At 30.7% G+C, this 12138-nt stretch overlaps 1 protein-coding gene across 1 annotated transcript; it reads right to left on the minus strand.

Annotated features, from left to right (window-relative positions):
• Positions 136–8801, minus strand: LOC18602505 (prolyl 4-hydroxylase 1). Its single transcript, XM_007033927.2, has 12 exons — positions 8544–8801; positions 8015–8062; positions 7827–7892; positions 7617–7669; positions 6630–6695; positions 5563–5637; positions 4594–4668; positions 3386–3456; positions 3241–3292; positions 3039–3128; positions 828–920; positions 136–680 (listed from the first exon to the last, which is right to left on the minus strand). The coding sequence occupies exons 1-12, from the start codon at positions 8605–8607 to the stop codon at positions 573–575; spliced, it is 861 nt and encodes a 286-aa protein (XP_007033989.2). The 5' UTR covers positions 8608–8801; the 3' UTR covers positions 136–572.

The raw sequence follows: 12138 nt of genomic DNA on the forward strand, positions 1-12138 counted from the left end.
GTGAGAGACCAAGGAAAACAGTAGGTGCAAATGGAAGAGGTACAAGAATAGTTGCCTCTTGCATGGTTAATGCTCTTACTTCCACAGATACCAATGGCAGAAGGAGTCCAAGAGGAGACAGGTATGGAAATTAAAGGACTAAAAGCAGGCAAGATGGAAATTGATACTTACAACTCATTACAACAAATGTTTGCTACAAAGGGTTCTAAATTCACCATTATGACTATGCAAGGACAATAATGTCCGAAAACAACATACAGAAACTTTGTCCTTGGGTTGGGGATGGGGGTAACCATGAAGGGCATCAAAGTAAACTCCTAAAATAGGTGCAAAAAAATGACTGATGCTACTAAATCAAATTCTTCCTGTCTCAAGCTGTACACTATTCTTATATGGTATTTTGATGGTGCAAGTGCCGAACTCAATGTTGGTATATAGGCAATACTAACTTCCTACTTTTAAGAGTTAAATTATTACTCATTGGCTAAAACATTAGATGTGAATTTCCAGACATAGTGAAAGGCTACCCCCCTATCCATAAATATATCTAAAAGATGGACAAGGACTTAATATCAGAAAGTAGGCTTTTGCCTCATCCATTTTGTTGCTGACCACTTCTCTCCTGACAAAACTTCACATCCTCCATGTATGCTATTTGGATCCGACTGTCCATCTAGCCCCTGAGAGAAGCATAGCAATGCAAACAACAAAGCTAATGAAATCAGAGCAATCTTTTTAAACCAATCTAAATCTGAGGTATCATACAAGATACCTTCTTTTGAGAAAGGAAACAATTTAAATTTATCATGAAGAGCAAGGAAACAAACCATGCTCCAGAAAAGCACTGCATCTCCTTTGACTGGTTTTACAGACAGCCCTTTCACAATCTTCCCACCACAGCTACAATCACCCGTACCAGCCTGAGATTACATCACATGTTTAACAAACCAATGCAATAAAAGGTATAACATCTAATAATTGCCAAAGACAAGGTTGAAAAGAAAAAACATTTGAGAAAATCAAACAAGGGGATGCATGACAAGATAATACTTAAATTGAGTGGCCCGCAGTTATGCAAGGAAAAGTATAAGGCTTTTCATAAATAAAAGGTGCAAGTATCTTGAAGAAAATTCAAAAAGACTTGGAGTAACTAGTGATAAAAAAGACATAAAAAAGTAAATTGTATACTTCGCAATAGAATTAATATCTTAATATTATAAGAAGTTGAGAAATTGAAGACAAGCTGCCAGTACTCTTGAGAATTACAAGAGAAGTGGGCCTAATTGCTTCCTACAGTGCATACACTTCACTTTTCTCCATTAATGATTCACTAGCCAAATCATATTAAAACCTGATAAGATTGTGAAGTAGGCTGTCCACTTGCATGCTAGAATAAAAGATATATGAGCTCACAGCAATCAGGATCACTTAATACTTAAACTACTTTACACTTTATGCTTGATAGTGATAGGTTATTGCCTTGTGTCAAGCATGCCTCAGTGCACAACTTGAACAGTTTTCAAAAAACACAAACACCAACCCACCATGAATGCAAATAACAATTTTCCTGCACTTCATTGTAGCCAAGCCATTCGACCATATGGTCAAAAATATGAAAGAAGAGTATTATATGTCTGATAGAACATATCCAGGGTTACGGTGATTTCACCAAGAAAAATAAGAACTACAGATGAGCAGAAAAAGTATTTGTTAACTGCCATATATGATGGATCTCAAATATTAGCCACATGAGATTGAGTTAACAGTACTTATATTTTGAGTAATTCAATATATTGTGTGAGCAATCCTGCAATTTACAATGAGCATACATCCTCGTACAGAATGATAATACTCATCTAATTTAAAACTTAAACAAATATTCTTGCTGAATAAAATCACATTTAAGAAGTGATGTATGAATGTCAGCCCAAGAAATTGACATCGTCTACCATTCATAATGCGACAAAATTACAAAATTGCTACAGTATGTAGTTGCCAACACCATCACTAGAAGTTTGAAAAAGGACAAATGAAAAAAGCAAATCAAACTAAACCAGCCATTTCAATTGGGTTTAATCAGCCTTTTGCTACAGTTACTTTGGACTCTATATGAAAACTTTTAAAACCCAGGAAAAAAAAAAAAGAAAAGCAGAAGATGAAGATGAAGATGAAGAAGGGTAATTGAGTTTTCATTTTGAGTTTTGAAAGAATACCAACCACAACTACTTCAAACTTCAGTAATATGATTCAACTTCTTCCCACCTACTCTGTACCAAAAGCAATTCAGCAATATTGCTAACCATTCATTATCCTGGACCCTACTTCCTCATTCTGTTCCTAACAGTTTTCCATAAGAGTAGATTCTTAAAGCTCTTTTCCTGTAGCATTTATTCACCATTGCAATATTACGGATCTTCTCATATAATGGATTTTTAATTGAGAGTACATCAAGACTCGCGCGAAGACAGTGAAAGAAATATTGGATGTTATATAGGATTTGAATCCTGTCTTGTCCATTGGAGTGTTACATCACCATGATTCTCCAACTCCACCACTTTCCTCTAAAACATTAAATTCTGTTGTCTTCTTATTGCCCCAAAATTCTAGTCATATCCACACTTCCAAAAACCACTTTGCCATCATAACTCAGCCAATTAAACCCAATTTCCATCTGTTAAAGCTAATCAGCTGTCTTTGCAACTTTAAACCTTAAAAACCCCAATGTTCAATGCTTACCCTTAACACCCATAAACAGACTTCACAAAACTTCTGTGCCTTACTCTTTCTAGCACAGTATCAAAGAACTACTCAATGAACTTTATTAGTTTGGAAAGCAGCTACCAAATTGCATACGCAAGTTAAGAAAAGTGCCACAAACCAAAGGCATCTTGACAGTTATTCTCAGAATACCCATAAAAAAGATGAATAAGATGAACATCTCTTTATATGCAGTAGAAGCACATCTGCATAATATGATTAACAAAAGTTACGCATCAAATTCAGGGTTTTTTTTCTTTTTTTGATAAAAAGGTAATTACCATAGGGAAATATGTTTCTCCTCCTTCAACATCATCGCTTAGATACATAAGCATTGTTGCTATTCGTTGACCACCACGCTTCAAGTTAAACTGCAAGAGTCGCAAAGAAATGGATCGGAATTCCTCCATATCACAAGAATAGATATAACTTACACAATCAATAGATGCACAATGTCAATTTTGATAAGGGCAGATAACTTACAGTATCAGAAAAGTAATCATGGTGGGGCTTGTAAAACTGATCCTTTTCATACCTGTGCTGCATTATATGTTAGCCTTGATGACACGACATATCAGTTTTCCTGCTTTTGAGCAATATTTTACAGAAATTTAAGACAGACACCCACCTTAAAACTTGGATAAGCTCCCCATTTTCAGCTGGTATTTGAGAAAAGACAGAAATCCGCTTTTCAATTGCCTAAGGTTCCAAGGAAAAAGAAATGGAGGAAACACTCAATTACGCACTTTATTGGGCAATTGAAGAAGATAGATGTAAGCAACAGTTGTAATGCTAGAAACAACATATGTTTCTGGATTCCAAGAATTGCAGCCAGCATATCAAGTGCCAATATTTGCAAAACCATGCTTTTAAGTGTAAACCCTTAGTAAAAATAGATAAACCCATAGAAGACTACTTACTACTTGTCAAAAAAAGAAAAAACGATAAATCTTATAAACATAACACAGAACCGAGTGCAGAGTTCCTTTGGGTCAATGAGAACAAGACCGTTACAAACTATTTTGAAAAGCCTTTGTGAGTGGGCAGTTTTACAAACTATCTCTTTGCCCAGCAAAAGAATATACAGAGCTTAGTAACAGGGAAATTATATAAGCCACCATGAACAATTTGAGTAAGTCGAATAACCAGTGGATCCTCTCTCTATTCATTGCCACTCCAGTGGCAGCAGAGTTTTAGACCTTTTTTAAATTATTGTAATCAGTTCATGGCATGAATCTGTGCATATCATGACCATATCCCAATTACTTAGCAGTCACTTAATTTTGATGCACAAGATTAATATCTGTACTTGATCCACAATCACTTCATGTAAAAATATACAATTCTGCTTTCACCAGACAGGGAATGAATAGCAACTCAGTTTATTTAGTAAACAATGGGTGTAAGGCATCTTCTGCTAAAAGCAATGTGATCATACCAAAACAGCACATCATCTGTTTTCGAATTTCCAATTTCAATACCAAAGGTCAGTGTCTCCTCTAAGGTCTCTCCCTACAGGTGTAGTCATAATGCCATTTTTGACCCTTCACTAAATACACAATTCTGGCAACAATTCCCATCGACATTCCCATCAAACCAGCTATAGTATATATATCTGATTACGTCATTCATATGGCAATTTGGACCAGTGCTTGTGATTTTTTTTTTTTTTATCTCTGGCTGTTAATAGATGCATTATGCATCAGTAAAATCTAAACCATCTACAATGGGGATTAAAATCATTTTCTATGCTTCCTTATGCAATTGATCAGCTCATAAAAGAATGGACTGATGGCATAGACATTTATGTTGGAGAGAAGTGACTTGAAAACTAACCTTTATCATTGGATACTTTCTGTCTGTTGGACTCAGGAACATACCAGAGCTTGTCCTGACATTACTCTTAATTCCCTGAGAAACAGAAGCCATCATTAGATCAACACTTGCCTTGACAAATACGTTACTGTAAGTAAAAGTAACAGGCCAAAGATAGGAAACACATGTTTTGTGCTGTGATTAAACTTATGACCATAACTGTCATCATTCAGCACAGCATCATTACTGAAAGTATTAAAACTTAACAACACAAGAAGAGGACGAGTCCTTCTAAAGTTAGGCTTGCGGTAATATGTAAGAAGATATTCCATTTTACTATATACACTGTATGTGAAGTAGATGCAGCTAATTAAGGTAAGTCAATTCACCCAATTGCCACCTCTACAAATCATAATAGTTAGGTTCTTCATGCTTAAGTATCCTTTACGGTAAAGTAATAAGAAAGAGGGTCCTTCTTCTTTAGACACCCTTAAAGTAATACAAAAGTCTGATTGGTCAAACAAGCACCTACGTAGTAAATTAACCACTGAAAGTGAGAAAAGTGCAACGATAAAGAAACACAAGCAGCTACCTAATTAAGTTCTCAAGTCAAACCCAATCAATAAATGCGAAATAAGGACTCGTTTGCTTCATTTATAAATTTAAAAGGCTTCATACAGTTATAAAGGTTGATAGGCTATTAATCAAGAAATCTTGAATTCAAAAAAAGACAAGATCTCCAGTCACTAACTTCCAGCAAACTTTAAAAGGTGGATACTTTACGCATCAAATAGACAAAAAAGGTGATACTTTACATGCATATATATGCATAAGTCGATATATCACCTCAACGAATATAAATAACCTAGATACTTAATAGAAGATCTATAAAAAGAAGACATTTTTTTATTAGAAAGCAACTAACATGCAAAAAAATCTGTTACCCCATCAAAATGAAATTCAAGGAATTGAAAAAGTTGTTAGATATACCTTCCCAGTTCTTGCATCCACCACAGTAGAAATTTGAAGTCGAGGGTGGGCAACGGCTCTAAGGTAGTCACATTCCTGCAGAGGTTATAACGCTATAATTTAAAACTCTGTTGTGCTGAATTACTTGGGGATATAGCATTTCCAAACCACTAAACTTAGGGCAAATGAGGTTGTTTTAAAAAATTAGTGCTTAAAATAAAACAATACTTCAGTACCATTAAGCATATGATGGATGCAGTCAGCCATAAGTGGGAGAGCACTGATATTTTAAAAGGAGCTATTTACGTCACTAGAAACAAGGTCAATCTTCTAACCCTACTTCCTTGACGACAAACGGAAAAGACACATACTAGCCTATTCTATCCTAGCAGAGATTGCCTTTGCTTACAAATTTCTTTTCCAGCCTATTAATACTTGTCTACCTAGCATTTAATCATAATGAGTTTATTCTTTTTCTTGCTACATAACTAAATATTAGGCTAGAAAAGTATGATTGAATGCTTATATTATTGGATTGCTAGAAATTGCAAATTTCTGGTAGAAAAGTTATAATCAAGGCTGATCTGGTAGGCTTGCTAGAAATTGAAAATTTTGAGTCTAATTAAGTCTTAATTGGGTTTTCCTTATGTTATTGGATTTTTATTTTTACTTTTTCAGGATAATTCTATGTTTCAAGTTTTAGTGTTTTAAGTCAAGTTTGCAAGTTTCCTAGGTGGAATCTAAGGATTTTTTTAACTACGACTGCTAGTTCTTACTGGATAAGGAATGCTAGGAGTCCATATATCAATGTAATCTTTTTATTGAGAGATAGAATTCTTATTAGAGAATTTTCAGCATTATTGTTCTCATGATTGCACAATGCAATCAACCAACGATGTGTAGCTTGCAAATTTCTTCTTCTGCATTATTCAATTTCCCCCAATTTCTAAAAAATTTAAACCTTAAAGCTGCCAAAAGCCCTAATCACATAGCTGTCCTACATCAGTTAGTCATTATATGAATCAGAATTTACAATGTCATAATTTGTAGTACCACAATTAGTTCTCAGTCATTGATGACATACATACCTCGTTGCTAAGGAAATTATGAAGTACAATAATTCGAGGTGACCAGCTGATTATTTCAGGTTTGACCTACATCATCACAACAAAGGAAAGTCAAACTTTTTCTTTCGTTGAAAATCTGAAAGATGCAAGGAGAATCATCTTCTGGATCAATTTCACGTAAGTATAAAAAAATATAGGGTAAATTATTCATTTCCATCAATGGTTAAATTTATACTCTGTCATGCTTTAATATGCATAGAGAGGCTGTCCACCACCCCCCAACCCCCCTTCCATCCACCCGATTTCCTTCGCTTCAAAGTCTGCTCCCCCCCACCCCTTTCCTCACTTTTCGTCCATCAATCCCTTTACATCAAATCCTGCTCTATTATTTTATTCCATTATAATTTGTGAGGGTAAAAACTCCACTTAAAAGCTTAAAATATTAGGTGAGGCAACAAGAATGAGCTGTCATCATTCTCTATGATTAAGCCATGCAAATCTAAGTATGATTACTACTGCAAATGGCTAGTTACAGTAGAGATGTGCACCAAAAATGTGGTGGGTTGTGCTTAGTCCACACCACCAAGCCCATGGGGCTGGTTTGAGAGGGGGCTTGTTAGAAAATAGAAAAAAACAACATATTCCTCCACTCAAATTGGAAAAAGAAATTTATAAAAAACATGAATCAAGGTTTCAAAAGCATTAATGTAAGCACAATACAAACTTTGGATTAATTTTAAGAGAAACAAAGAAAATAAAAAAGTTTTGCACCTGCTGCAAAGCACAGACTAAGTACTAGTATATTTTAAAACAACACTAGCCAAAGGGCAACACCACCAGTTGTCATGGAAAATTTTCTAATTTTGTTCTTTGTTTCCCTTTTCCACTGCAAATTCAAAACTTTATTAATTTTATAAAAAATTCCGGCTCGTAAATATCACTAGAACTTTAATAATTGAAAAATTAAAAAGAAAAAAAGATGAAGGTAAAAAAAAATAAGAAACATACATATCCAAGACGCAAAATTTCTGCTTCTTTGTCACCATGCCAATGACTCATACCTGAAAATATAAAAAAGTAAAAAGACAAAATACATCAATGAACTTCCAGCAAAATATACAATTTGGCTAAAACTAAAGATTCTTTATCCAAAGTTTGATTATGTTAAATAAATTTCCATTACTTTGTTGTCTGAGAACCAATAAGAATCATACCAACCTCTTGGCAACTTAGGATAGCCATCACTCTGACTTACACGCAATTTTGCAGTTGGAAAGTCACTACCTATTAAACATGTTAAGAGAAATTAAAAAACAAAAAAAAACAAAGAAGGAAAATTGGAATATATATTGAACATGGAGCCTGCAACATTAAAAAGTTCTACTACATATATAATATCATAATACCGTATGAATCTTCTAATCCGCGTATAAAAGCTAGCTGGAACAAAGCACCTGCATTTCCCATAATCATAACACTCAGCAAAACAACTGAAAAATTCAATCCATGCTCCAGGGCTACTATAATTGTCCATGTCAGTAGAAAGACTCTCTCCAAGTATGACATACACGTTGATAATTAGAAGAAAACTTCACATGTTACTCATTCTGAAACAAATATGATTGAATTATTTGAACCCAATTCGCTAAAAATTCAAAACCAGCAAAAGGAAACAAAAACCCAATTCTCATCTTAACTAAATCCATCTATCTATTCAGCTAAATCTCTTTTCATGCTTTTCAATTACATATTTCAAGGAAGAAAAAAGAAAACCCATTATGTTAAAACCATAAAGAAAGTGGGAAAAGCAGACAACATCAATTAAACAGAAAAGAACAAGAGATACCCAACAAGGTGTTTGAGAGTTAAAACTTAAAAGAGTGACACAAGAAAGTCTTTAGAAGAAAGCTTTGGATCGAGTGGAAAAATACTTACCGATAATCATTCCCACAGTGACAAATGTTAACAATCCAAAAACGATCTTCATACCAGGGGCCATAGCCTACGGAAGTTGGTTTCACAGATACTGAGTTTGAACAGTAACAAATGAGTTATTTTTACTTTGCTGGGGGCAAAGCAAAGTAAATCAAAAATCAGAGGAAAAAAAAAAACGAGCAACAATCCGCTTTCAACGCCCCTTGGATTTCGTTGCCTGTTTCTTCTGTTTTGAAATGAAAACTGCTACTACTTTATTTATTTATTTATTTATCTTATTATGGTGTTTTCCATTTCTTTTTTCTTATATTTCTGTTCACTTCTTTTCAAAGTAATTTCATATTTTTAACTTTTAACCAATTATTATAAAAGAAATGTAACAGTTCGTTACAGCCAGCATTTAACTTTTTCTTCAATTGTTCATAGTAATTGACTGTTTCAATTTTTTTTTTTACAGCAACTGTTTCACTTGTTAATTAATTATCAAATAGATGTACGTTTTTTTTTAGATTTAATTTTTAATTTGAAAAATAATTATTAAGTTATAATAAATCGAATCCAAGTATCATTAGTCCAACTTAAATTACAAAAACTTTGAAAGTTTAAATTTAAATTAATAATAATTAATTCTGATTCCATATAAAATTCTAATAATTATATTCATATTAAATGAATATTACAAAAATATTGACTAAGTTATTTTTTTTTCTCTAAATTGACTATTGACTTTTAGTTGTCCATGCGAGGACTTGGTAATGGGTACCTTTGATGTAGATGCAGGGCAAACAAATTTATTTGTCATTAAAATTGTAAAACCATAAAAATAAAACATAAAATAAAAATAGAAAATCATAATGCACAGTTTAGGTAGGTTCACCTACTTTGATTCACAATCTTCATCATAAGTCAATTCGACTTTGAATTTAGGAGTCCAAGCATCATGAAAATTACATTTAAAGCAGAGGCGGAGGAAAGGGGCTAGAAAGCCTTTATTGAGGAGCACCAATCTTAGTGGTCTAGATTTGGTGCTCCATGTGAAATTTAGTTGAATATGAGTCAATCTGGTCACAAAGTGATTAAACGAGAATAAATAAATAAATAAATAAATAAGTATTTTAGATATTTTAATTTAAATATTAACATTTTTTAATTATTTGAGGTGAAATGTATATTTTATAAAATAGTAAATTTATGTGTAATTATAATTAAAAATTAGAAGTGATAGAGTATTTGACTTTAATAAGTATTTGTTTTCACATTTAGTTTGTTATAGCAAATTTGTTATAACTAAGTAGTAACGTTATTGCTTTTTATTAAAAAAAGAAAGCTGTGACATTATTTGTCGATATACTTCCAGTAACAAAAACTTTTTTACAAAAATTAGCAACAAAAAATTTGTAATAAATAATAAAAAATTGTAACAAAAATAATAAAAAGTTGTATTAAGGAATAAAAAAAATGTTACACATAATCAAAATTTGTAACGAGAAGCAATTAAAAGTTGCATGGTATGACAAAAATTTGTATCAATTTTGTTTGATATTTCATACTTTTATCTGTATATTTTTAATTTATTATATTAAATAATAACGAAAATTATAACAAATAACAATTTGTCTTAATAAGAAAGTTTTGTGGCTTTTTTGTTTTACGTTACATATTTTTATTAATCTATTACTTAATATATTATATAAAAGAGTAAAGAAAACATTGTGATAAATTATCATATACACCAAATATGAAATATTAATTTATTTAGGTATAGTATTCAAAAAATCTTTAAATTATTTAAGAAATTTTGAATAAATTCTTATTCTTTTATAACATTTAATAAAGTCCTGATCATTTTATTTTGAATCAAATAAGCTCTTATAATTAATGATTGATTAATTATTTTAATTAAAATATTTATTATAATTTTATACAATGTGTCTATACTACGTTAATATAAATGGTGAAAAAAACGATATAGTTATGTTATCATGTCACATGAATATATCATGTCATTATTTATTATGACATGTTAACATGTCACGTTAGCATCACATGACAATGACATACAATGATAAGTAATTTTTTGATTAAATCAATAATTAATCATAATATTTATTTGACTATAAATAAAAATATAAAACTTATTTGATTTAAAATAAAAATATAAAAACCTAATTTAGTGTAATAAAAGTAAAAGGAATTATTTGAATTTTTCTGAATAGTTTAAGAGTTGTTTAAATATTATGCCATCTATTGACAAAATTATATGTTTATGAAGCAAATTTGTTTAAAATTTTCACAGCATAATTTTTATTGGTCAAAATACTCACTAAGTTTTTGTACACATACATTTTGTTCAATTTAGTAAATGTACTCAAAATCGAAATAATTTAGTTCATTGATTTTCGAAATTACTTTTTAGTCTCTCTCACTAACAACATCCAATTGTGCCTATTAAAAAGATGAAATCAGCGGTGGCATATTTTGATAATGTGGCATCCACATGATGATGTGGCATGTCACGTGACACCAACTTGATGACATGGTAGTATCACGTGGCTCTATATATGATGACATGACATTAATATACTAATGTGTTAGTGCCATGTGACGGATAAAAAAAATTTAATTTTTTTTTTGTGCCATATCATAGGGATTAAATTGAATAAAAATTTATAATATAGAGATTAAATTGAACAAAATTGAGATGAAGAGTGACTAAATTGAAAAAAATATTTAAAAAATATAAATATTTAAGTAGATGATAGATATACTTATTAATAAGTCAGCCATTTAAGTGTAAAATATTTATAATATTAAAAATATATATAAATATTTTTATACTTAATTAAATGATTCTAAACAATGTACATTAATTTATATTTTCAGCAAAAATTATGTTTGAATTATCTTTCTATAAAAAAATTTTTGACAAAAAATTCATACTTAAAGTCAAATTTATATGAATAACTTGCATTATGTTGAAATAAAATAATATAAAAAAACTAAATAAAATTTTTTTCTATTTATAATAGTATAAGAATTTAAAATTTATTTGACTTAATTTTTAACTTGAGTTGAATTCAAATAAACAAAATAGGTTGATTTAGTTACAATTTTTACAATTTACAAATATCAATTCTTTTGAAATTATTTAACCCTTACTCAATTTACCTTTTATTTAAATTTACTCAAAATTTCTTTAAAATGATTTTATTTAAGTTTAAATACCACAATCAAATTCTGTTAAATTTAAATTTACATTATTAATTTAGATCTATAAAAAATTTGTAAATACAAAATAAAATTGTATAAATATTTACAATTATATTCAATTCTATCAATCATAAATGTAGCTTTTAATCAAATAAATTTCAACCTAAAAAATATAACTTGAAATATTAAATAAATAAAAATATAAAAATAAATAAAAAATGAAAGAGGTGAAATAACTCAGATTTTGTAATTGTAATAAGAGGTCATACCCAAATTAAGCAAGTCAAAATAAAGAATTATTTTTATAATTATCGTTAACTCTATATCTCTTTTCTTTATCTAACATAATGCAAGTTATTTATCTGAATTTGACTTCAATAAAAAA

The sequence above is a fragment of the Theobroma cacao genome, chromosome 4, assembly GCF_000208745.1.
Source record: "Theobroma cacao cultivar B97-61/B2 chromosome 4, Criollo_cocoa_genome_V2, whole genome shotgun sequence".
NCBI classification, from domain to species: domain Eukaryota; kingdom Viridiplantae; phylum Streptophyta; class Magnoliopsida; order Malvales; family Malvaceae; genus Theobroma; species Theobroma cacao.

What these genes read in the sequence shown, in the direction of transcription:
- LOC18602505 (XM_007033927.2), bottom strand. Translation starts at nt 8,607, where the DNA reads ATGGCCCCTGGTATGAAGATCGTTTTTGGATTGTTAACATTTGTCACT. An exon ending in CTATCCTAAGTTGCCAAGAG is followed by an intron (nt 7,670 to 7,826) that starts GTTGGTATGATT and finishes TTATATTTTCAG; the next exon opens with GTATGAGTCATTGGCATGGT. An exon ending in CAGTGCTTTTCTGGAGCATG is followed by an intron (nt 681 to 827) that starts GTTTGTTTCCTT and finishes TGCTTCTCTCAG; the next exon opens with GGGCTAGATGGACAGTCGGA.